The 27683-nt window shown below is 43.9% G+C and overlaps 1 protein-coding gene across 2 annotated transcripts in view; it reads right to left on the reverse strand.

Annotated features, from left to right (window-relative positions):
* Positions 1-26616, reverse strand: part of BUB1 (BUB1 mitotic checkpoint serine/threonine kinase) — a 59978-nt gene extending 33362 nt beyond the window's left edge. For both annotated transcript variants that reach the window (XM_038765720.1, XM_038765719.1), the window contains exons 1-10: positions 26557-26616; positions 12658-12717; positions 12435-12573; positions 11934-12130; positions 8268-8311; positions 7451-7548; positions 6061-6128; positions 5784-5971; positions 4015-4163; positions 1568-1947 (exon numbers count right to left, since the gene is read on the reverse strand). In XM_038765720.1, coding sequence (XP_038621648.1) covers positions 1568-1947; positions 4015-4163; positions 5784-5971; positions 6061-6128; positions 7451-7548; positions 8268-8311; positions 11934-12130; positions 12435-12573; positions 12658-12717; positions 26557-26582 — 1349 coding nt within the window. In that variant the 5' untranslated portion in view covers positions 26583-26616. The remainder of the gene's footprint in view (positions 1-1567; positions 1948-4014; positions 4164-5783; positions 5972-6060; positions 6129-7450; positions 7549-8267; positions 8312-11933; positions 12131-12434; positions 12574-12657; positions 12718-26556) is intronic.
* Positions 26617-27683: the final 1067 nt, after the last annotated feature.

Below are 27683 nucleotides of genomic sequence, written 5' to 3' on the forward strand. Positions count from 1 at the left end.
CTAGAAATGAGTCAAAATTATTTGTTTCAATTTTAGAGAGTAAAGAGTTCTCAGTACCAAGGAAAAGACATTAAATTACTATTAAACTGGAGATGGTATTATATTCTGCCTCTCGTTTCTATTGTAAATGCATCTGCCCCCTTCTATTGGAAGATCAGCTTTTCCTCCTTTTGGGTAGGGACCATCTCTATATTTTGCCGATTTGTACTACCTTTTCCCAGCTACTCAAAACCTTTTGATTTGAGCCTTCAGGATGATTCAGTCACCCTTGTCTCTGCAACCGCAAACTTCACACTGAACTCCGGTTCGAGGCCAACACGTTCAGTTAAGACTCTCTCTCCTTCTTCCCTTCCTTTTTAGCTGGCTAAAACCTTTCATTCCTACCTACAACCAGTTAGTTTTTTTTTTTTTAATGGTATTTGTTAAGTGCTTTCTATGTGGCAGGTACTGATCTGAGATTTGGGGTAGATTGAAGCTAATCAGGTTGAATACAGTCCATTCATTCATTTATTCATTCATTCAATCATATTTATTGAGCCCTTACCGTGTGCAGAGCACTGTACTAAGCGCTTGGTAAGTACAAATCGGCAAAATACAGAGACGGTCCCTACCCAAAAACGGGCTCACAGTCTAGAAGGGGGAAGACAGACAACAAAACAAAACGAGTGTCTCACATGGGGCTCAAAAACAATCCCCATTTTACAGATGAGGTAACTGAGGGACAGGGAAGCTGTGACCTGCCCAAGGTCATGCAGCAGACATGGGGCAGAGCCAGGATTAGAACCCAGGTCCTCTGATTCCCAGGCACGTGCTCTTTCCACTAGGCCATGCTGCTTTTTTTTGAAGATGGAAGATGTGAAGTCCAATTAAAGTTGAAGATGTGAGAGAAACTACTGTTGGAGAGCGATAAAACAGAAGAAATCTGGGCTAACCATAGTCGTTTTCATAAAGATGGTCTGCATATAATAGTTTTAAAGTTGAGTAACTACCCATAAGTTTGAGTTTTACCATATGGAGGAAGTTAAAAGAATCGAGTGCAGCACACCTAGTCCATTTTGAGTATCGCTTCCAGAAAAGAGTCATGGCTAAAGTTTTGTACTCTAGTTATTTAGCGTTGTAACTAGCCCAACTTTCTGTAACACCAGGAGTAACAAGAAGCAGTGTGGCCTAATAGAAAGGGCATGGCCCTGAGAGTCATAGGACCTGGGTTCTAATCCTACCTCCACCACGTCTGCTGTGTGACCCCGGGCAAGTCACTTTATTTCTGTTTCCCTCAGTGACCTCATCTGTAAAATGGGGATGAAGACTGTGAGCCCCACGTGGGACAACCTGATGACCTTGTGTCCCCCCCCAGTGCTTAGAACAGTGCTTAGTAAGCGCTTAATAAATGCCATTATAATTATTATTAATAACATGGGGATTAGGATTGTGAGCCCCACGTGGGACACGGATGGTGTCCAACCTGATTAGTTAGTATCTACTCCAGTGTTTAGCGCATTGCTGGGCACGTAGTAGGCGCTCAACACATATAATTCAAAAATGAACAATTAGGTGATTTTGTACTTACGGCTCTCTAAAGCTGAAGCTCTCAAGAGGAGAGGTTGAGGGCTCCTCAGGAGGCCCAGGCTTAGATACGCTCCTGTGGTGGTCAGACGCGATCAGCATTTGCTCTCGACCCTCTTCGGGGTTGAACCGAGTGTTGTTAGCGTCTTCTTGGTAGGTGGCGAATGTAGAGTCTGCCGCTGGCTGGGTCTCCGTTGACGCAGGAGAAGGCCGATTCTCGTCGGTCACCCGCGTTTTTGAAGAAGCGGTTGTCCCTGCCGCCGTGGGCAGAGCTGTGGAGTTCTTTAAGTATTCTACTGTGTTACTTGGTGTCTGACTGGTGGCTGGTTGAAAAGGTGCTATCAGGTCTTGCTGAAAACTGGGTTCCGTATATATCGGGTGAATCTTCGCAAGTAAAAGCGGAGGGGGAGAGGGAATGTGGGGGGTTGGCAGAGAAAAGAAATCGGAAAAAGAAATGAAATATACGATTGCCAAAGCTTCCCACCCTTCAGCTCTGACAACCTCTGATTCTAGACTGAAAGCTCCTCGTGGGGAGGGAACGTTTCTACCAACGCTGTTATATTGTACTCTCTCAAGCGCTTAGTACGGTGCTCTACACACAATCTCCACACACACAGCCATGGATTTTTTTTCGGGAGGATTCCTGGCTACCTTCTCCACGTTAGATGGCAAGAGAAGCAGCGTGGCCTAGTGGTCAGAGCACAGGCCTGGGAGGCCCTGGGTTCTAATCCCGGCTCCGTCACTTTTCTGCTGTGTGACCTCGGGCACGTCCCTTACCTTCTCTGTGCCTCAGTTACCTCATCTGTGAAATGGGGATTAAGACAGGGAGCCCCATATGGGACTGGAACTGTGCCCAACCAGATTAGTTTGCATCTACCCCAGAAGTTAGTACAGTGCTCGGCACATAGTAAGCACTTAAATACCATAAAAAAAGTTGAGATGGGCCAGAGGGAAAAAATTATTTTTAAAGATCTGAAAAAAAAACTGAGTGAAATTCAACGAAAAACCCTCCACACTCAGGCTACCTGGGTGTAGGAAGTGAACAATGGAGCCTTATTATCTGTTGGTAGGGACCGTCTCTATGTGTTGCCAACTTGTACTTCCCAAGCGCTTAGTACAGTGCCCTGCACACAGTAAGCTCTCAATAAATACGATTGAATGAATGAATGAATGGAAAGTGGCACCACCTTCTCTCGCCTGCCACTGCCAGGTGATAACCCACCCTCAGGAGCACTCAATGCCCCACCTCCTCTGGGAATTCTCCCATATCAATTTCCAACCTTCCGGGGAGTCCCCCCCCAAACCTAGGACTTATATGTCACTCCTAACCTCAGCACTCACGCAGAGGCGTTTGCTGACGCTTCAATCTAAAAAGGAAAGTCGTCGGCTATTTGCTCCTGGTTTATCTGCACTATCTCCCCTTATCCTTGTTCTTCCTCCCGTTGCCACAGTCCGTAACTCATTTCTGGCTGATCAATCAATCGTATTTATTGAGCGCTTACTGTGTGCAGAGCACTGTACTAAGCGCTTGGGAAGTACAAGTTGGCAACATATAGAGACAGTCCCTACCCAACAGTGGGCTCACAGTCTAAAAGATGATCCGCCCCGCTAGATCGGAAGCTCCGGGAGGGTACTGAGTGTGGTTTTTGCTTCTGTGACGCTCTCCCAACTACCTGTGCTCAGCCCTCAGGAGGAGTTCAGTAAATCCCCTGGATGACAATGATAAATGCAGCTGAAGCACACCACAACGACTCTTTGTTCTGAAAAGGGCCCGGGCCTGCTAATCCTCTTGTATTGCACTCTCCCAAGTGCTACGTACAGTGCTCCGCACTTAGTAAGCGCTCGATAAATACCACTGATTGGCCGATTAAAGCACTGCGCAGGGTGAAACCACTGGTCATGAGGCAGCCCTGGTGGAGCAACAAAGAACCTGAATTCTAATCCCTTAACGGTGAGGAATTGTTTTTGGTTTTTGCAAATCTGTCTATGCTTCGTGTCAAACACAGTCACTGAGCATTTACTGTGTGCAGAGCACTGTCCTAAGAGCTTGGGTGAGTACAATACAACAACATAACAGAGTTGGTAGACACATTCCCTGTCCCAAATGAGTCTGAAGAGGGAGACAGACATTAATCTAAATAAATACATTTTGGCTAAGTGTTTGTGGGGCTGAGGGAGATGGGGGTGAATAAAGGGAGCAAATCAGGGTGACGTAGGTGGGAGTGGAAGAGGACATGAGGACTAGTCAGGGAAGGTTTCTTGGAGATGTGCCTTCAACAAGTGCCAGTTGTCACCCCCTTTTTGATGATTGTGAACCCGCTGTGGACAAAGAACTGGTTCTGAAATGCTATCGTCATGCCTCTCCCCAGTGTACAGATTAAATTTGACACAAACACAATAAATAAAATAACCGACGGATATGGCCCTAATGTAGTCATAGGGCATTTATACCTGAGCTCCAGCCTGAAGAGTGGATCGTCCACCTTGCACTGTTGCCACTTGAGACAGCTGCTTACGGAGTTCATTCATTTTCTGTTTTAGGAGTTGTTCTTCAAAAGAATCTGCTTCTTTCCGTTTCAAGTATTCTCTGTCTTTATTTACTGGAAGAAAATGATAGTCCTTAAGAAAATGCATACATTTAACTCTTTGAGGAAGCCCAAAGATTTTAACTGACCTCGTAAAACCACTTTCTGTAAACTTGGCAGGGTTACAAATATTGGGTTATTGTTACTATATTTGTTAAGCGCTATGGATCAAAAACTCTTTTATAGTATTTATTAAGCGCTTACTATGTGTCAAACACTGTCCTAAGAGTTCAGTAGGATACCATTTAATGAAATCGATCACAGCCCCTGTCCCAAACGGATCTCAGTCTAAGTAGGAGGGAGAACAGTTCGCCAAACCCCACAACATCCCTTGAAGCTGGAAAGAGGTAGATTCAAAGCATGGAAAAAATCCCCCACATTTCCACCCAGAAAACTGGGCAGGTAGAAAACCAAGGTAGAGCAACTGAGAAGCAGCATGGCTTAGCGGATAGAGCACGGGGCTGGGAGTCGGAAGGACCTGGGTTCTAATCCTGGCTCTGCCACATGTCTGTTGTGTGACCTTGAACAAGTCACTTAATTTCTCTGGGCCTCAGTTCCCTCATCTGGAAAAATGGGGATTAATTCTGTGAGCCCCACGTGGGACAGGGACTATGTCCAACCTGATTAACTTGTATCTACCCCAATGTTTAGAACAGTGCTTGGCATATAGTAAGTGCTTAACATGTACCATAATTATCATTATTATTATCAAAAAAGTCCTGGTTAAGTTCACAGAGGGATCTGTAAAAGATTATTTGGGGTGAAACCTATAGAAATCGCTATTCTCCAAACATTCTTTGGTGCCATTGTTGAAGACAGAATATCGGGCTGGAAACAGCCATCGATCTGAGCCTGTATGGGCATGGTTTATGTGTCAGTGAATGACTGCGGAGACACTAAAGACACACATAAGGCAGTACCTTGGCTTCAATTCTCTAGGTTAATAAGGTTTTTTGGTATGCGAATGAGCTTACTAGGTCATTTGAAATTCATTTTTGATAAATCACGTGATTTTGGTAACTTAATGGAGCACCAGGAAAGAAAGGAAATACAGATTAGTGGTTGAATATACAATTTCGAAATGAGGTAGGCAGGGAATTCATTCACCCTATGGATTAGAAGGGAGGAATAATCATCATCATCATCATCATATCTGTTAAGTGCTTACTCTGTGCCACGCACTGCACAAAGAGCCAGGGTGGATACGTGCAAATCGGGTGGACACAGTCTCTGACCCACAGAGGGGCTCACAGTCTTAATCCCCATTTTCCAGATGAGGTAACTGCGGCCCAGAGAAGTCAAGTGACTTGTTCACAGTCACTCAGCAGACAAGTGGCAAAGCCAGGCTGAGAATCCAGGTCCTTCTACCTCCTAGGCCCGGGCTGTCTTTGCTACTTTTGTCGAGGAAACATTAAATAGAATCAGTGCTACTTTCAGAATCTATTCAGTCCTAGGGGAGAAGTGTTATGCTGGGATTTGGGCAAGTACTTTACTTTCTCTATAAGGACACTTGAGGTTCCCTTAGCTAGTACTCCAACAGCAGGCACATATCCACCACTAGCACAACTTTGGAACCAAGAATCTGTTAAAATGAAAAGAAGAGAGTAGGTAAAAGGAAAAGAGAATTGTGAGTACCCCATTCCTTTTGTTTCTTCACTTGCTCGTGTTTCTGGGCTCTCAGTTCTTCAAAAGATAATTCAGAGTCTCCGTGAACAAGCTTGTCCTTGCAATACATGCAAATTTGCTTGGTGTCATTACTGGACGCTGATAAAGATAGCTGCGTGGAATAGCACGATTTAGAAATGACGACAGTCCTTTGTTCTCTATAAATGGAGAAAGATGTTCATCATTTACATTTACCGTGGAATGCTAAGCATGCACTTTTAGAGAGAAATCAAATAACACAACTTACACCGACTGTGCTTGCATTTTTGGTACTTTATCACACTTGGATGACTGATTTTCAGAAAGCTCCGAACTCTAAAAAACAAATAAAAAATTGGGAAAAGAAATTTAAGAGCCATCTTAGATTTAAATAAGTTTCCATCCAGTCCTATCATCCTCTCAATGGAGAACAGTAGAAAGTGAGCACATGTTTTCACTGCTGGGCATATTTGCAAATACTTTTACCAGGGGTGCCCAGGGCTACCGATTTCAAGGGGGCAAGAATCCCACTTTCTCCTTCAAAAATTGCTCCATTTCAATCTGCTTTCCCACTAAAACTCTAATAGGGTGTATTACATCTGCTGTCTCCACTTTCTCTCCTCCACCTTCCTTCTTGTCCTTTTACAATCTGCTTTCCACCTCTTTCACTCACAGAGACCATATTCTCCATGGAAACCAAAAAACTCCTGGCCAAATCTAACTGTTTCTACTCTGGCTTAATCCTTCCTTGACCATTCAGCTGCCTCCATTTATTGTTCTAGTGTCCTCTCCCAAGCTCTCTGCACTGTGCTTTGCACACAGTAAGCACTCAATAAATATGACTGACTGAGTGAATGAATAGTATCTCACTGCTCTTACTGTATTTATTGTGGTCCTTATCTTTTATGTTGTTTCACTTTCCTCTAGGTGCTTTGCCAAGCCCCTCCCTACCTTACTCTTAGACTGTGAGCCCCTTGAGGGGCGGGGGACAATGTCTAATTCCCATCTCTGTACTCAGTGCTTTGCACACAGTAGACGCTTAATGAATACTATTATTACTACTGAAAAAAAGTGGTATGGATGGAAAGATGTGGGGGGAAGGGAAAAATAAGAGGCACAGGACTTTAGGATCCCAGGAATATTTCCCAGCTCTCACCTATGGCTGTTTAATATTACATAATAATAATAACAATAACATATTTATTAAGCGCTTACTATGTGCCAGATATTGGACTAAGCACTGGAGTAGATACAAGTTAATCAGGTTGGATGCAGTCCCTGTCCCACATGGGGCTCACAGTCTTAATCCCCATTTAACAGATGAGGGAAGTGAGGTGCAGAGAAGTGAAGTGACTTGCCCAAGATCACACAGCAGATAAGTGGCAGAGCAGGATTAGAACCCGGGTCCTTCTGATTCCTAGGCCTGTGCTCTATCCTCTAGGCTGTATGTCTGACAGTCAGCCAATCGTACTTATTGAGCACTTACTGTGTGCAGAGCACTGTACTACACACTTGGGAGGGTACAATACACCAATAAACAGACCCATTCCCTGCCCACAATGAGTTTACAGTCCACAGAGGGAGACAGACATTAATATAAATTACAGACATACATTAATATAAATAAATTACAGATACAATACATAATTTACAGATACCTGGCTTTGGAGAAGGAACGCAGGGTCTCCATTCCCTGGGTTAGGTGGGACCATCTGGTTTAAAATCTTCGAATTTTGAAGTGGTTCTGAGGCGCCAACTAGAAAAAAAATTGTAAAGAACTATAGATGTTGAAAGCAGAGGAAGCATATTTAATAATTAAAGCCTACCCCCCCACATAAAAATAACTGTTCTTTCATCAAATTACATCAGATCCCAATCACCATGAAGCATCCAACTCAATGGATCCTGGGGAAAAAACTGCCATCTACACCTGCATTTTTGATGACACGTCATCTTGGTATTTTTACTGGTTTATTCTTCAAGGCGGGAACAAAGCCTTAATTTATTGTATTCGGCCAAATGCCTGATACAATGCTCTGCACCCAATAAGTGATCAAAAATACTATTGGATCGAATGAAAAATTGAACAAATTCGATTACTTCTCTTCCAGGGCAGGGTGTTGCAGTTATCAAAGAACTCTACCTAAGGAAAAACTGGTGTCGGAGAACTCATGCTTTGACTGACATCCTTTGATTTTGCATTATGTATTCTGACACCACATTGTGTCCTAGCCAGAAGATACAGTCAAGATTCATGTTATGGAAGAATTGACTTTAATGAATTTCAACTAGAGTAGATAGGGGCTAGTCTGAAGACGGTATAAAATCCTTGTGGGCAGGGAATATGTCTACCAAATCCATTGTGCTGAGCTCTCCCAAGCCCTTAGTACAGTGCTCCGCACACAGTAAGCACTCGATAAACACCACTGATGGATCGATAGTCTGTTTAAGTGACTGAAAAACCTTAAGTTTTACCTTGAGCTGCAAAATGAGTTTTGGACAGTCGAGCCTGGAACAACCTAGGGAAGAAAGACACTTTTTTTCAGGGTTGGACGAGGGCACTGTGACAAATTCTAGAATAGGTCAGCATTGACAGAATGAATAATTCAGTCAACTATTAAACGGTAGACCACTTGTCAGATCAAAAAGGTGTTAGTTCCCTTACAGAACTCAAAATATTCGCAGAGGTGTAGACGTGCCAGACATAATAATAACTGTAGCATTTGTTAAGCACCTTCTATGTGCCAGGCACTGTACTAAGCATGTACTAAGCTCTGCCACTTGTCAGCTGTATGACTTTGGGCAAGTCACTTAACTTCTCTGTAAAATGGGGATGAAGACTGTGAGCCCTATGTGGGACAACCTGATCACTTTGTATCCCCGCCAGTGTTTAGAACAGTGCTTTGCACATAGTAAGCGCTTAACAAATGCCATCATTATTATTATTATTGGGGTAGATACAAGCAAATCAGGTTGGACACCGTCCCGCATGGGGTTCACATTCTTAATCCCCACTTTACAGATGAGGGATCTGAGGACTAGAGAAGTGAAGTGACTTACCCAAGGTCACACAGCAGGCAAGTGGCAGAGACAGGATTACAACTCAGGGATTTCTGAGTTCTAGGCCTGGGCTCTATTCACCAGGCCAGGCTGCTTCCCCACATGTTTCCACTTGGCTTTTTTGATAAAGAGGTAATCAGTCAACAACCCATGTGGGGAAGGGAGGTAAAAACCAACCAAACTCCCTGTGCTCAAGTCCCACAGGTAGACTCGATAACCTTTCAGCAAAATGTCAATCAGTTTTCAACCAGGAGGGGCAGGGAGTCCACCAAACCATGGGCTTCTTGACCCATTTTTTAATTGAGGACCACTCCAGCACCAGAAAGATCAGGACTCACCGAGTTTCTCTTGCACCGAAGGCTGTGGGGCATTAGTATTACTCTATTACTCTATTTTATTTGCACATATTTATTCTATTTATTTTATTTTGTTAATATGTTTTGTTTCGTTCTCTGTCTCCCTCTTCTAGACTGTGAGCCCACTGTTGGGTCGGGACCGTCTCTATGTGTTGCCAACTTGTACTCCCCAAGTGCTTAGTACAGTGCTCTGCACACAGTAAGCGCTCAATAAATACGACTGAATGAATGAATAAGTAAATGCCTGCCTCTGCTGCGAACCCCCGAGCCTATAACCAGGGGCAAACCAAGATGAGGCTGTTGGTTGTGGCTGACAGCAAGCCACTTTTTTATGGTATTTGTTAAGTGATTACTATGTGTCAAACCCTGTTCTAAGTTCTGGGGTAGATACAAACTAATCGGGATGGGCAGAGTCCACAGGGTCTCACGGTCTTCACCCCCTTTTTACAATAAAGTACCTGAGGCACAGGGAAGTGAGGTGACTTGACCCAGGTCACAGAGCAGACAAATGGCAGAGCCAGGATTAGAACCCAGGTCCTTTCAACTCCCAGGCCTGGGCTCTACCCACTAGACCATGCTGCTTCTAAGGGTCACTCTGCGCATCGTCAGGGCTGCCCTTGGAAACACTGTGTGCACCCCAGAACTCCCAGAGAGCCTGCCTTCCAGAAGGAATGTCGTCTGTGGCCGAGGGTATCCAGAATGAGCGATGATGATGGCATTTGTTAAGCGCTTACTATGTGCGAAGCGCTATTCTAAGTGCTGAACCCACTTAGTTCCAGGACTCGAGATGGAACCAACCTGGATGTCTTAGGGACCTTCAGCTTGAACACTAAATGTGGAGTGCTGCCGTGACGCACTCCAGGTCATCATCATCATCATCAATCGTATTTATTGAGCACTTACTGTGTGCAGTGCACTGTACTAAGCGCTTGGGAAGTACAAGTTGGCAACATATAGAGACAGTCCCTACCCAACAGTGGGCTCACAGTCTAAAAGGTCAGCGTGGCAGAGTGGACACAGCACGGGCCCGGGGGTCGGGAGGTCATGGGTTCTAATCCTGGCTCGGCCACTTGCCCTCTGGGCGACCTGGGCCAAGTTGCTTCACTTCTCTGGGCCTCAGTTACCTCCTCTGTAAAATGGGGATTGAGACTGTGAGCCCCACGAGGAGGCACTGTATCCAACCCGATTTGCTTGTCTCCACTCCAGCGCTTAGTACAGTACCTGAAACATAGTAAGCACTTAACAAATGCCATAACTATTATTATTATTACATGGCGGGCAACATGCAGGCAACCTTAATTTAATCCCCTCTCTAGGGGAAGCTGAGGAATCAATGTACAGGGGAGAAACGGATGTAGGGCCAACTGGCTGGGGCAGTGAAGGGCAAAAATCTCTCAGAGATGCTATCTCAAACTTTTCTCTTGGGATGCATAAAATAATCCTGCCCAGCTCCAAGATGTGTCACAGGTCACCCAATTTCTTGGGGACTACGAGAAAAAAACAACAAAAAACCCCCCAAAACAACTCTCTGTCCTGAGACCAGAAAGTCAACAAATTCAGCATAAGACATGCTACAGAGTGGAAAGGAGAGGTATTCACTGATTTATCTTCATTCATTCAATCATATTTATTGAGCACTTACTGTGTGCAGAGCACTATACTAAGCGCTTGGAAAGTACAATTCAGCAACAGAAGGTGACAATCCCTACCCAACAACGGGCTAGCAGTCTCGTTTTCAACTGTAGACTGTCTGCAGTCTGAAGACTGAAGGGCACGTGCCTACCAACTCTGTTGTGTTGTACTATTCCAAGCTCTTAGTACAATCTTCTGCACATAGTAAGCGCTCAATAAATACCTCTGATGAAGGTACTTTGGGCAGGGATCGTCTCTACCCACTCTGTACTGTATTTGTTCGATGCTTGGCACACGGTAAGCGTTCAGTGATTACCTTTCATTGACTTAAAATTGGAATAGAAAATTAACTGGCACAGCAAACAGAGTATTAGAAGCCAGACAATTACAGAAAATAGTCAATTAATCTAAGTAAAATGACCATGAGGGTAAGTCCAAAGGAATATCAAATCTCCCAAAATACCATGGTGGATCTTCAGCAACAAAAACAGTCGTAATAAGAACAAAAACACACTGTGGAAAAAGTGTTTTCTAATGAGGGAGTTTCATATTCTCTATCAAAAAAAGAGCATGGATGGTAAACGCATAGAAGAATTCTGGTCTGGGAGAAACTTCACACGGAAATAAATAAAAACGGTTAACACCCACTTTTTCGTCAAACCTTCCTGCCTTCGGGCTGACGAATGAATAAACCACCCGGTACATATAATCATCTTTTTATTTCAAAATCTCTAGTAGCATGATTTGGGGGCTCTACACTTTTCAAGTCGCGCCAAAAATGAAACCCTTTAGCTATGTGTGCTATTAGGCATCAAGAAAAAAAAGGTTGATTTTTAATGGAGTACACCCAACTGAAGAAAACCGGACTGTGGCTTCAATTGTGGGCCAAGTGGTCTAGCCCCAGAGAAGGCAGGCTTTTTAAATGCCCTTAAAAATTTCCAAAGTTAAGAGGTCAGCAGGAGGAGGGTCCGATATCGGTTAGCTTCATCTATGTGTAAACAAATCCGAATTCTGAGCAACCCATAAGCCTGAATGGGATCTATTCACAGTGCCAGGAGAAAGTGTCCATAACCAACGTTGTGAAACAACCCACCTGGCCTGTTGCTGAAGCACTTCCATGGGTTCTGACTGATTCTGAACCCCCTTCTGCAGAACGGCACCAGCCTGCTGCATGTCACCTCGGGCTTCGAGCTGCTGACTCCAGGCTACATAAAGAACGGATGACTTGATACCAATTCCTTGCTGGTATATATACTCGTAGAATTGATGTGGTTCACTATTGTGCTCAGCCTGGCAAAAGGACAGCAAAACACGTGGTTTAGGGATTCCTGGAACAGAGTTACTCTTATTAGAACAGTGCTTTGCACAGAGTAAGCGCTTAACAAATGCCATCATTATTATTATAGCAAGGTCAGTTTGAGTATTTAATCTATTTCTTTTATTTGAAACAACAACGGTCGTAACGTTAGTATTTCTTAAGCCCTTACTATGTGCCAAGCACTGTGGTAAGCGCTGGGGTAGGTTCAGGATAACCAAGTTGGACACAGTCTGACCCCAACCACATGACTAATCACCAAGCCAATGACATACTTACAAACTTTACACAGCTGTTGATGAATCTTGGGTCACTGTAATATCTTTTCTGATTTAAAAACGTCTTCACTAATCGCTCTAACAAAGTTGACAAGTGTTTGTTATTCTGAGGAAAGGTTTCTTCTGTCCATTGCACATATCTAAGACAAAGAGAAGATTTTACTTTGTTCCATTTGCTTAAAATGTGTAGTGTATTAAAAGAAACTGCAAATTAAATGTCTAACCTCTCCCAGAGATCGAGTGGGTCATCTCCTCTGTAGCTTTGTATGTGGGTTTCAAACATTCTAAAAGGGAAAAAATATTTAATAGGCATAAATGGTACTTAACTACTACAGCAAGTGTTCCCATAATGAAATATTACCCATTTTGAAATGTAGTTCATAATTTAAAGTGCTCTACAAATCAAGATTGGATGGAGTCTGCTGTTGAAAACGACAGATGAGCCTCAAAGTCACTAAGACTTTTGGGACCAAGAACCCTTGCAAAGGAACTTGTTGTACTCTCCCAAATGCTTAATATAGTATTCTGCACACGGTAAGTACTCAATTAACACTGTTGATTGACCGAAGGAATTGATTGTAACGATAGTGGTTTGCTTAGCACTATTTGTATTTTCTTGCCTTTCCCAGTGAGATAATATCTTGTCATTTTGAGACCAGGGGCCAAAAGTGGAGAGGGATGAATATGTGGGAGATGGGGTTGGGGTCAGGCCAGAAAGTTACCGCCTGGGTTTTTTTTTTAGCTCTGACTGGAAATGATAATAATGATATTTGTAAGTGCTTACTGTGGCCAAGCACTGTTCTAAGCCACTGGGGTAGATACAAAATAATCAGGTTGTCCCACGTGGGGCTTACAGTTTTAATTTCCATTTAATGTCCATTCACAATAAAGGCTCAATAAGTGCCACTGATTATAGGAGACCTAGGATGAGCAAATCTGGAAATCTAGCTCAGAAAGCCATGGGGCTGTATCCCATCTCACCTCAGTAGAATGGGCATCTAAATTTGTCAGTCACACTCTCTGTGGGACAGTGGACCCATAAGTGTCTAAATGGGCAAGGAGTAAGCAAAGAAAAAAATTACTGCTATGCACCTTAGACCGTAAACTCATTATGGGCAGGGAACATGCCTGCTAATTCTGTTCTAGGGTATTCTCCAATACACTCAGTATAGTGCTCTGCACAGAGTAAGGCCTCGATACATACAATTGCTTGACTGACAAATACTTATACATAAAGGTTATTACTAGACGGCAATTTTTGTCCTGAGACCAACGTCAGAAGTGATATAATTTAGATCCCGGGACCTAATGTTCACCGCCACAGTTCAATAAATGTAGGTTTGCAATATGAGCCATTGTTTCAAGACTTTCATTCTGGCTGGAACGGCTGACCACGAATTTATGAGCAAATCTATTCCCTAAGGATCATAGCTTCAATGCTTCCTACTGGGCGATATGATGTGCCCTTAGTATGCTCCCCAAATTCTGGTGAGGTGCCACCTCTAATTTCAGCCCACTACCACCTCAGAGGCCACTTATGAATGCTCACATCAAAGAGGGCAGAAGTTGAAGCCTTCATTGAGTAATTAATGAACACCCATTTCTCACCCTCAGGCTTCAGGTGCGATGATGGTCCTGTGCTCTCCTCAGACATCTTTCATGCTTTGCTATGCCCCAAGATGGGAAATGCTGCTCTATTCAAACCAGAAAACTGCAAAGACACAGTCTAACTTCAAAACGTGGCCGATTAATAATCGTGGCATTTGTTAAATGCTTACTTTGCGGCAAGCAAGCACTTGCACTGAGATAATCAGGTCCCACCTGGGGCTCATAGTCTGTACACGAGAGAGCAGGTACTGAACTCCCATTTTGCAGAGGAGGGAACTGAGGCCCGGAGGATGAAGTGACTTGCCCATGGTCACAGCAGACAAATGGTCCATGTCCTACACGGGGCTCACAGCCTTAATCCCCACTTTACAGATGAAGTCACTGAGGCCCAGAGAATTAATTAATCATGGCATTTGTTAAGCATCGACTATGTGCCAAGCACCGTTCTAAATGCTGGGGTAGATACAAGGTAATCAGGTTGGACACAGTCCCTGTCCCACATAAGGCCCACACTCTTAATCCCCATTTTACAATTGAGGTCACTGAGGCCCAGGAAACTGAAGTGACTTGGCCAACGTCTCACACCAGACAAGCGGTGCAGCCGGGACTAGAACCCAGGTCCTTCTAACTGCCAGGCCTGTGCTCTATTCACTATGCCACGCTGCTTCTCACTACCAACAAAAGGAATTACTTGTCCACTAAAACAGCCTCTACAAGGATTCCACACATTGTGGAAAAGAGAATTCAAACAATCCTTTCACTCCAGTTCTAGAGCTTGGAAGCTCCTCAAGTTCCAGCCCTCTCTTTCTGTCCCACTGCCCCATGGCAGTCACCCTGTGCCAACGAGATTACCCTAGCAGCCGCCTCCTCCCTGGGCTCTTTGTTTCAAGTCTCTCCCATCTTCTAATTCAGCTTTCATTCTGCTGCCCGGATCATCTTTCTAAAGCATTGTTCTGCACACATCTCAACACTCTTTAAAAGCTTTCAATCGTCCCACCTACTCATGGCCGCAAGCAGTAACAACTGATCCCGGGTTTAAAGGCAACCCCATCAGCTCTCTCCCTCTTATTTATCTACTCTCTTCTCCCACTACCCCCCAGCTTGAGCTCTCTGTCCTCTCAAGTTCACCTGAGTTCTGGCCCTCGTTCTCATCTCCTCCACTTCTAACCCTTGTTCACACCTTTTCTCCTGTTTGGAACTTTCCCTTCATAGCTGGAAGAACACAGCTCCTCCCAGCTTCAAAGTCCTTCTGAAATCCCACCTCCTCCAGATTTTCCTTGATAAAATTTCTCTACCCATCTTGATTTTTGCACTCTGCGTTTTAGGTGCTCACAAAAATAAGTGCCAATTTTGTTCATATTAAAACACATACCGTATTCGAGCACTTACTCTTTAATATATTTTATTTTTCCATTCTCCTCTTCTTCCTGTCCGTAATTTATTTTGTGTCTGTCATCCTTATTAGGCTTTATACTCTTGGAGGGAAGGGATCATGTCTTCTAACCCCATTGTACTCTCTCAAGTGCTTAGTATGCTCCTCTGCATATAGTAGGTGCTCAATAATAGAGTGGCAGTGTGGCCTAGTGGAAAGAGCATGGGCCTGGGGTCAGAGGACTTGGTTTCTAATCCCGGCTCTGCCATTTGTCTGCCATGTGACCTTAGGCAAGTCACTTCACTTCTCTGCGCCCCGGTTATCTCATCTTTAAAATGGGGATTGAGACCGCAAGCCTCATGTGGGACAGGGAATGTGTCCAACCTAGTTACCCTGTGAATACCCCAACACTTAGAACAGTGCCTGGTACACAGTAAGCACTTTACGAGTACCATTAAAAAAATAAATGCAATCGATTGCGGCAAGTTGTATTCAAATTTAAAGGGTGAGACAGTTGGGAAGACTCTAAACATGAGGAAGTGCATAAGTCTCCCCCACTAGACTGTGAACTCCTCGAGGACAGGGATCATGTCCACTTATTCTACTGTACTTCCTCAAACTCTTAGCATAGTGTCCTGCACAGAGTAAGTACTCGAGCACTAAATTAGGCACTTGGGAGAGTACAGCAGAATTAGTAGATGTTATATGCAGAGAAATATAATAGGCGCTTGGGAGAGTAAAACACAATAAAGTTGGTAGACCTGATCCCTGCCCTCAAGGAGCCTCCAATCTAGTGGGGAATGACAGACAGTAAAATAAATTACATATAGGGAGAGAGGGCAGAGTGTGAGGAAATGTCCATAAATTCTCCATCATAATCACCACAATCTATCATCAAATATTTGCCTTGGCTCAAACACGTCCCTCCTTTCACTCTCTGTCTCCTTCCCTCAACCCTTCAAAGAAATATTTTGATTTGAACTGGAGAACTGAAAAGCCTCCTGCGACAGCTGTTGATTCTCTCGTTAGCAGTAATGATAGATCTTTCATCTCTTCGCACCAGACATAACTTTGAATAGTAAATATTTGCTGTACATATTTTATGTACACAGAACAGCATCCAATTTCAAGATGGTTTAAAATCCACTGCCTGAGTACCCGGCTGTCAAAAGTGCCGCAAAAGCTGGAGCTAGGAACCACATGCAGGAAAGCAAACACCCCCCCCTAAACCCAAACAAATGTCAAAGGGGACACCAAGCAGAGAGAGAGAAACCAGGGGGAACCAATGATATTTATCTTATTTTAGTGTCAATATGGTATTAAGTGCTTACTATGTGCCAACCACTGGGATAGATACAAGGTAATCAGGTTCCACCTGGGGCTCACAGTTTGGGTAGCTCTCGGGGACTGTAGACAGTAAATTCCTTGTGGGTGGGAATCACATTAACTAACTGTTGCATTGCACTTTCCGAAGTGCTTACTACAGTGCTCTGCACATGGGACTCAATAATTGTCATTGATTGATTGACTCGGCATTTACTAAGTATAGAGCTCTCATTTATTTATTTATTTATTTATTTATTTATTGAGCGCTTGTTGCCTTATGCCGGCGAGTGATTGATTGACTCGGCATTTACTAAGTATAGCGCTCTCATTTATTTATTTATTTATTTATTTATTGAGCGCTTGTTGCCTTATGCCGTCGAGTCGCGTCTGATCCAAAGCGACACCACGGACACATCTCTCCGAACGCCCCACCTCCATCTGCGATCGTTCTGGGAGTTTATCCAGAGAGTTTTCTTGGTAAAAATACAGAAGTGGTTTTACCCTCGACTCCTTCCGCGCGGTAAACCTGAGTCTCCGCACTCGACTCTCTCCCGTGCCGCCTGCTGCGCAGCACGGGTTTGTTTTGACTTGTAGCAGATTGTCTTCCACTCGCTAGCCACTGCCCAAGCTAGGAATGGGATGGACAGGCCTCTGCTTCACTCTCCCTCCCGTAGCGGAGATTGGTAGAGGACTGGGAACTCTGCAGGCGCGACCTGAGAGGCGATTGAGCACTTACTGTGTGCAAAACACTGTAATTATGGGTTCTAATCGGGGCTCCGCCACTTGTCTGCTGTGTGACCTTGGCAAAGTCATTTCACTTCTCTGGGCCTCAGTTACCTCATACGTAAAATGGGAGTCAAGACTGTCAGCTCCACATGGGCCAGGGACTACGCCCAGCATGTTTGGCCTGCATCAACCCCAATGCTTAGTACAGGGCCTGGCACAGAGTAAGCGCTTAATACCATCATTATCATGTAGTAAGCGCTTAACAAATACTACTGCTATTCCAGCGCTTAGTACAGGTTCCACATGTAAGTAGGAGAGAGAACAGGGACTGTAGACAGTAATCTTGTGGGCACGGATCACATTTGCCTGTATCCACCCTAGTACTTAGTACAGTGCCTGGCACAGAGTAAGCACTTAAATACCATCATCATCACATAGTAAGTGCTTAACAAATACCACAATTATTTCAGTGCTTAGTACAGTACCTGGCACATAGTAAGCGCTTACGATGACCAACATTACCATTGACTGACTGCCCCTTGCAGCATCCTGGCTGGAGCAGGGGGAGGGGCAAGTGACTCGGGTTCATTGGAAATGTTCATTCAATCGTATTCATTCATTCATTCAATTGTATTTATTGAGCGCTGACTGTGTGCAGAGCACTGTACTAAGCGCTTGGGAAGTACAAATCAGCAACATATAGAGACGGTCCCTACCCAACAACGGGCTCACGGTCTAGAAGGGGGAGACAGACAACAAAACTAAACATGTAGACAGGTGCCAAAATCGTCAGAACAAACAGAATTAAAGCTAAATGCACATTAACAAAATAAATAGAATGGTATTTATTGAGCTCTTGCTGTACAGGGAGCACTGTATTAAGTGCTTGGGAGAGTACAATACAACACTAAACAATAAACAACAGTCCGGATCTCCCCCCCCACCCCAGACTGTGAGCTTGTTGTGGGCAGGGATTGTCACTACTGTATTATTCATTCATTCATTCAATCAATCGTATTTATTGATCGCTTACTGTGTGCAGAGCACTGTACTAAGCGCTTGGGAAGTACAAGTTGGCAACATATAGAGACGGTCCCTACCCAACAGCGGGCTCACAGTCTAGAAGGGGGAGACAGAGAACAAAATAAAATAAATAGAAACCCTGGAGGTTCTTGAGGATGGGGGCGACGTGTCCTGAAGGTTTCTGTAGTTCAATTCAGTCGTATTTATTAAGCACTTCCCGTGCAGCGTGGCTCAGTGGAAAGAGCACGGGCTTTGGAGTCAGAGGTCATGGGTTTGAATCACGGCTCCGCCACATGTCTGCTGTGTGACATTGGGCAAGTGACTTAACTTCTCTGAGCCTGTTACCTCGTCTGTAAAATGGGGATTAAGACTGTGAGCCCCACGCGGGACAACCTGATCACCTCATCTCCCCCCAGTGCTTAGAACAGTGCTTTGCACATAGTAAGCGCTTAACAAATGCCATCATTAGTATTATTACTGTACTAAGCACTTGGGAAAGTATTTATGTTTGTACATATTTGTTTGTACATATTTATTACTCTATTTTACTTGCACATATTTATTCTATTTATTTTATTTGGTTAGTATGTTTTGCTTCGTTGTCTGATTAATACGACTGAGTGAATGGTCACTGTTTATAGTTGTATCATACTTTCCCAAGTGCTTAGGATAGTGCTCTACACAGTTGGCACTTAAATACGACAATGAATTGTCACTGTTTATGGTTGGATTGCACTTTCCCAAGCGCTTAGGACAGTGCTCTGCACACAGTAAGCACTCAATAAATACGACTGAATGAATGAAAGGTCACTGTTTATGGTTCCACTGAAATTTCCCAAGCACTTAGGACAGTGCTCTGCACACAGTAAGCGCTCAATAAATACGATTGAATGAGTGAATGGTCACTGTTTATAGTTGTATTGTACTTTCCCAAGCGCTTAAGACAGTGCTCTGCACACAGTAAGCTCTCAATGAATACGATTGAATGAATGAATGACTGACGTGTCGTATCGTACTTTCCCAAGCACTTAGGACAGTGCTCTGCACATGGAGCTTAGTAAATACGACTGAATGAATGGTGACTGTTTATAGTTGTATCGTAGTTTCCCAAGCGCTTAGGACAGTGCTCCGCACACAGTGAGCGCTCAATAAATACTACTGACTGAATGACTTGTCACCGTTTATGGTTGTATCATACTTTCCCCGGCGCTTAGGACAGTGCTCTGCACATGGAGCTTAGTAAATACGACTGAATGAATGGTCACTGTATATAGTTGTATCGTAGTTTCCCAAGCGCTTAGGACAGTGCTCTGCACACAGTGAACGCTCAATAAATACGTCTGACTGAATGACTTGTCACTGTTTATGGTTGTATCGTACTTTCCCAAGCGCTTAGGAAAGTGCTCTGCCTACAGTTAGAGCTCAATAAATACGACAAAGAATGAATGGTCACTGTTTATAGTTGTACTTTCCCAAGCACTCAGGACAGTGCTCCTCACACAGTAAGCGTTCAATAAATACGATCAAATGAATAAATTGTCACTGTCTATAACTGTATTGTATTTTCCCAAGTGCTTAGGACAGTGCTCTGCACACAGTGAGCATTCAATAAATGCCCCTCAGTTTGTTGGACTGTACCCATCTGGCCTGCTCTGCGCACCGTAAGTGCTCAATGAATATGATTGAATGAATGAATGAATGCCTTTCCCTCCCCACAGCACCTGTATATATGTTTGTACATATTTATTACTCTATTTTACTTGTACATATTTACATATTCGATTTATTTTAGTTTGTTAATATGTGCTGTTTGGTTGTCTGTCTCCCCCTTCTAGACTGTGAGCTGGCTGTTGGGTAGGGACCGTCTGTATATGTTGCCTACTTGTACTTCCCAAGCGCTTAGTACAGTGCTCTGCAAACAGTTAGCGCTCAATACAATTGAATGAATGAATGAATAAATACAACTGAAGGAATGACTTGTCACTGTTTAGAGTTGGATTTTCCCAAGCACTTCGGACTGTGTTCCGCACAAAGTAAACACTTAATAAATACGATCAAAGGAATGAATGGTCACTGTTCATAGTTGTATGGTACTTTCCCAAGCGCTTAGGACAGTGCACTGCACACAGTTAGAGCTTAATAAATACGATTGAATGAATGACTTATCACTGTTTATAATTGTATTGTACTTTCCCAAGCGCTTAGGACAGTGCTCCGCACACAGTGAGTGCTCAATAAACACGACTGAATGAATGAATGACTGGTCACTGTTCAGAGTTGGACTGTCCCAGCGTTTAAGACAGTGCTCCGCACCCAGTGAGCGCTCAATAAACACTGAATGAATGAATGCTCCGCACCCAGTGAGCGCTCAGTAAACACTGAATGAATGAATGCTCCGCACAGTGAGCGCTCAAGAAACATGAATGACTGAATGCTCCGCACACAGTAAGCTCTCAATAAACACTGAATGAATGAATGAATGCTCCGCACACAGTGAGCGCTCAATAAACACTGAATGAATGAACAAGTGAATGACTGAATGCTCCGCACACCGTGAGCGCTCAATAAACTCTGAATGAATGAATGAATGCTCCACACACAGTGAGCGCTCAATAAACACTGAATGAATGAATATGAATGAATGAATGCTCCACACACTGTGCGCTCAATAAACACTGAATGAATGAATGCTCCGCACACAGTGAGTGCTCAATAAACACTGAATGAATGAACGAGTGAATGACTGAATGCTCCGCAGAGTGAGCGCTCAGTAAACACTGAATGAATGAGTGAATCAATGCTCCGCACACTGTCAGCGCTCAATAAACGCTGAATGAATGAATGAATGCTCCGCACACAGTGTGGGCTCAATAAACACTGAATGAATGAATGTTCCGCACACACTGAGTGCTCAATAAATACTGAATGAATGAACGAGTGAATGACTGAATGCTCCGAAGAGTGAGCGCTCAGTAAACACTGAATGAATGAATGCTCCACACACAGTGAGCGCTCAATAAACACTGAATGAATGAATGAATGCTCCGCACAATGTGCGTTCAATAAACACTGAATGAATGAATGCTCCGCAGAGTGAGCACTCAGTAAACACTGAATGAATGAGTGAATCAATGCTCCGCACACCGTCAGCGCTCAATAAACGCTGAATGAATGAATGAATGCTCCGCACACAGTGAGCGCTCAATAAACACTGAATGAATGAATGAATATGAATGAATGAATGCTCCGCACAGTGTGTGCTCAATAAACACTGAATGAATGAATGCTCCGCACACAGTGAGTGCTCAATAAACACTGAATGAATGAATGAGTGAATGATTGAATGCTCCGCACACAGAGGGCTCAATAAACACTGAATGAATGAATGAATGCTCCACACACAGTGAACGCTCAATAAACACTGAATGAACGCTCCGCACACAGTGAGTGATCAATAAACACTGAATGAATGAACGAGTGAATGACTGAATGCTCCGCAGAGTGAGCGCTCAGTAAACACTGAATGAATGAGTGAATCAATGCTCTGCACACCGTGAGCGCTCAATAAACTCTGAATGAATGAATGCTCCGCACACTGTGAGCGCTCAATAAACACTGAATGAATGAATATGAATGAATGTTCCGCACACAGTGAGCGCCCAATAAACACTGAATGAATGAACGAGTGAATGACTGAATGCTCCGCAGAGTGAGCTCTCAGTAAACAGTGAATGAATGAGTGAATGACTGAATGCTCCGCATACACTGAGCGCTCAGTAAACACTGAATGAATGAATGCTCCATAGTGTGTGCTCAATAAACACTGAATGAATGAATGAATGCTCCACACACAGTGAGTGCTCAATAAATACTGCATGAATGAACGAGTGAATGACTGAATGCTCTGCAGAGTGAGCGCTCAGTAAACACTGAATGAATGAATGCTCCACACACAGTGAGCGCTCAATAAACACTGAATGAATGAATATGAATGAATGAATGCTCCGCACAGTGTGCGCTCAATAAACACTGAATGAATGAATGCTCCACAGAGTGAGCGCTCGGTAAACACTGAATGAATGAATGCTCCGCACACAGTGAGTGCTCAGTAAACACTGAATGAATGACTGCTCCACACACAGCGAGCGCTCAACACTGAATGAATGAATGAATATGAATGAATAAATGCTCCGCACACAGTGAGCGCTCAATAAACACTGAATGAATGAATGCTCCGCACACTGAGCTCGCTCAGTAAACACGGAATGAATGAATGTTCCGCATACAGTGAGCGCTCAATAAACATGGAATGAATGAATGAATATGAATGAATGAATGCTCCGCACACAAGGTGCGCCCAATAAACACTGAATGAATGAATGCTCCGCACACACTGAGTGCTCAATAAATACTGAATGATGAACGAGTGAATGCTCCGCACCCACTGAGTGCTCAATAAACACTGAATGAATGACTGCTCCACACACAGTGAGCGCTCAACACTGAATGAATGAATATGAATGAATAAATGCTCCGCACACAGTGAGCGCTCAATAAACACTGAATGAATGAATGCTCCGCACACACTGAGTGCTCAATAAACACTGAATGAATGAATGCTCCACACAGTGAGCGCTCAACACTGAATGAATGAATGAATATGAATGAATGAATGCTCCGCACACAGAGATTGCTCAATAAACACTGAATGAATGAATGCTCCGCACCCACTGAGTGCTCAATAAACACTGAATGAATGAATGCTCCACACACAGTGAGCGCTCAACACTGAACGAATGAATGAATATGAATGAATGAATGCTCCGCACACAGAGATTGCTCAATAAGCACTGAATGAATGAATGCTCCGCACACTGAGATCGCTCAGTAAACACTGAATGAATGAATGTTCCGCATACAGTGAGCGCTCAATAAACACGGAATGAATGAATGAATATGAATGAATGAATGCTCCGCACACAAGGTGCGCCCAATAAACACTGAATGAATGAATGCTCCGCACCCACTGAGTGCTCAATAAACACTGAATGAATGACTGCTCCGCACACAGTGAGCGCTCAACACTGAATGAATGAATATGAATGAATAAATGCTCCGCACACAGTGAGCGCTCAAGAAGCACTGAATGAATGAATGCTCCGCACACACTGAGTGCTCAATAAACACTGAATGAATGAATGCTCCACACACAGTGAGCGCTCAACACTGAATGAATGAATGAATATGAATGAATAAATGCTCCGCACACAGTGAGCGCTCAATAAGCACTGAATGAATGAATGCTCCGCACACAGAGATCGCTCAATAAGCACTGAATGAATGAATGAATATGAATGAATGAATGCTCCACACACAAGGTGCACTCAATAAACACTGAATGAATGAATGAATGCTCCACACACACTGAGTGCTCAATGAATACTGAATGAATGAATGCTCCACACACACTGAGTGCTCAATAAACACTGAATGAATGACTGCGCCACACACAGCGAGCGCTCAACACTGAATGAATGAATGAATATGAATGAATGAATGCTCCGCACACAGTGAGCGCTCAATAAACACTGAATGAATGAATGCTCCGCACACACTGAGTGCTCAATAAACACTGAATGAATGACTGCGCCACACACAGCGAGCGCTCAACACTGAATGAATGAATGAATATGAATGAATGAATGCTCCGCACACAGTGAGCGCTCAATAAACACTGAATGAATGAATGCTCCGCACCCACTGAGTGCTCAATAAACATTGAATGAATGAATGCTCCACACACAGTGAGCGCTCAACACTGAATGAATGAATGAATGAATATGAATGAATAAATGCTCCGCATACAGTGAGCGCTCAATAAACACTGAATGAATGAATGCTCCGCACACACTGAGTGCTCAACACTGAATGAATGAATGAATATGAATGAATAAATGCTCCGCACACAGTGAGCGCTCAATAAACACTGAATGAATGAATGCTCCGCACCCACTGAGTGCTCAATAAACACTGAATGAATGAATGCTCCACACACAGTGAGCGCTCAACACTGAACGAATGAATGAACATGAATGAATAAATGCTCCGCACACAGTGAGCGCTCAATAAACACTGAATGAATGAATGCTCCGCACACAGTGAGCGCTCAATAAACACTGAATGAATGAATGCTCCACACACAGTGAGCGCTCAACACTGAATGAATGAATGAATATGAATGAATAAATGCTCCACACACAGTGAGTGCTCAATAAACACTGAATGAATGAATGCTCCGCACCCACTGAGTGCTCAATAAACATTGAATGAATGAATGCTCCACACACAGTGAGCGCTCAACACTGAATGAATGAATGAATATGAATGAATGAATGCTCCGCACACAGAGATCGCTCAATAAGCACTGAATGAATGAATGCTCCGCACACAGTGAGCGCTCAATAAGCACTGAATGAATGAATGAATATGAATGAATGAATGCTCCACACACAAGGTGCACTCAATAAACACTGAATGAATGAATGAATGCTCCACACACAGTGAGTGCTCAATAAACACTGAATGAATGACTGCTCCACACACAGTGAGCGCTCAACACTGAATGAATGAATATGAATGAATAAATGCTCCGCACACAGTGAGCGCTCAATAAACACTGAATGAATGAATGCTCTGCACACTGAGATCGCTCAGTAAACACTGAATGAATGAATGTTCCGCATACAGTGAGCGCTCAATAAACACGGAATGAATGAATGAATATGAATGAATGAATGCTCCGCACACAAGGTGCGCCCAATAAACACTGAATGAATGAATGCTCCGCACCCACTGAGTGCTCAATAAACACTGAATGAATGAATGCTCCACACACAGCGAGCGCTCAACACTGAATGAATGAATGAATATGAATGAATGAATGCTCCGCACACAGTGAGCGCTCAATAAACACTGAATGAATGAATGCTCCGCACCCACTGAGTGCTCAATAAACACTGAATGAATGAATGCTCCACACACAGTGAGCGCTCAACACTGAATGAATGAATGAATATGAATGAATGAATGCTCCGCACACAGTGAGCGCTCAATAAACACTGAATGAATGAATGCTCCGCACCCACTGAGTGCTCAATAAACACTGAATGAATGAATGCTCCACACACAGTGAGCGCTCAACACTGAACGAATGAATGAATATGAATGAATGAATGCTCCGCACACAGTGAGCGCTCAATAAACACTGAATGAATGAATGCTCCGCACCCACTGAGTGCTCAATAAACACTGAATGAATGAGTGCTCCACACACAGCGAGCGCTCAACACTGAATGAATGAATGAATATGAATGAATGAATGCTCCGCACACAGTGAGCGCTCAATAAACACTGAATGAATGAATGTTCCGCACACTGAGATCGCTCAGTAAACACTGAATGAATGAATGCTCCGCACACAGTGAGCGCTCAACACTGAATGAATGAATGAATATGAATGAATGAATGCTCCGCACACAGTGAGCGCTCAATAAACACTGAATGAATGAATGCTCCGCACCCACTGAGTGCTCAATAAACACTGAATGAATGAATGCTCCACACACAGTGAGCGCTCAACACTGAACGAATGAATGAACATGACTGAATAAATGCTCCGCACACAGTGAGCGCTCAATAAACACTGAATGAATGAATGCTCCGCACCCACTGAGTGCTCAATAAACACTGAATGAATGAATGCTCCACACACAGTGAGCGCTCAACACTGAATGAATGAATGAATATGAATGAATGAATGCTCCGCACACAGAGATCGCTCAATAAGCACCGAATGAATGAATGCTCCGCACACAGTGAGCGCTCAATAAATATTGAATGAATGAATGACTGACTGACTGAACCTGAGGAGACGGGGGGGGGGGGGGGGCTGAACCCAGCCCACATCGCCTCGTCCGGGGAGGCCTCCCGGCTTTCCCCCCGCCTCAGGACAGGAGGAAGAAGGAAAGAGGAGGAGGAAAGAGGAGGAGGAGGAAGGCCCGAGACTCACTTTCTGGCCATCTCGGGGTCGTCCATGACGGGGCCGATGACGACGGCCGCCTCCCTCACGGCCGCCTCAGGCCCCTCGGCCGCGGGATTCAAACCTCCCGCGCAGGCGCGGCCGCGGCCAATCGCCGCCCGCCATCCCCCCCCCCGGCGCCCGCCCGGGCAGCCAATCGGCGCGGCCGTTACGGACGAGGCGCCCCGGCCCCTCCGGCCCCTCAGCCGGAGCTGGCTTCAATGGCGGGATCGGAGGGAGGGAGGGAGGGAGGAAGGAGGGAGGCCCCCCCCCGCCGGAAGTTCTCCTTTTCCCTCTGTCTAATAAAAATAACCATCCTAACCAGGGTATTTATTAAACGCCTACTATTTATTAAACGCCTACTATGTACCAAGCGCCGTTCTAACCGTTGGGGGAGATCCAAGGTCATCAGGATCTCAGAAGTTTTCCTTTTTCCCCTCCTCCCTCTCCCCATCCCCTCCCCGCCTTACCTTCTTCCCCTCCCCACAGCACCTGTATATATATATATATATGTTTGTACGTATTTATATGCATATAAACATATAAACACATGCATGCAAACATATATATGCATATATATGTACATATTTATTACTCTATTTTATTTGTACATATTTATTCTATTTATTATAGTTTGTCCATCCCCCTGCCCTACCTCCTTCCCCTCCCCTCAGCACCTGTACATATATATATGTTTGTACGTATTTATTACTCTATTTCATTTGTACATATTTATTCTATTTATTATATTTGGTCCTTCCCCTCCCCACAGCACCTGTACATATATATATACAGATATATATGTTTGTACGTATTTATTACTCTACTTATTTATTTTATTTGTACATATTTATTCTATTTATTATAGTTTGTCCATCCCCCTGCCCTACCTCCTTCCCCTCCCCACAGCACCTCTACATAGATATACATATATATGTTTGTACGTATTTATTACTCTACTTTTATTTATTTTATTTGTACATATTTATTCTATTTATTATATTTTGTCCATCCCCCTGCCCTACCTCCTTCCCCTCCCCACAGCACCTCTACATAGATATACATATATATGTTTGTACGTATTTATTACTCTACTTTTTTATTTTATTTGTACATAT

The sequence above is a fragment of the Tachyglossus aculeatus genome, chromosome 23 (assembly GCF_015852505.1).
Source record: "Tachyglossus aculeatus isolate mTacAcu1 chromosome 23, mTacAcu1.pri, whole genome shotgun sequence".
Taxonomy (NCBI): Eukaryota; Metazoa; Chordata; class Mammalia; order Monotremata; family Tachyglossidae; genus Tachyglossus; species Tachyglossus aculeatus.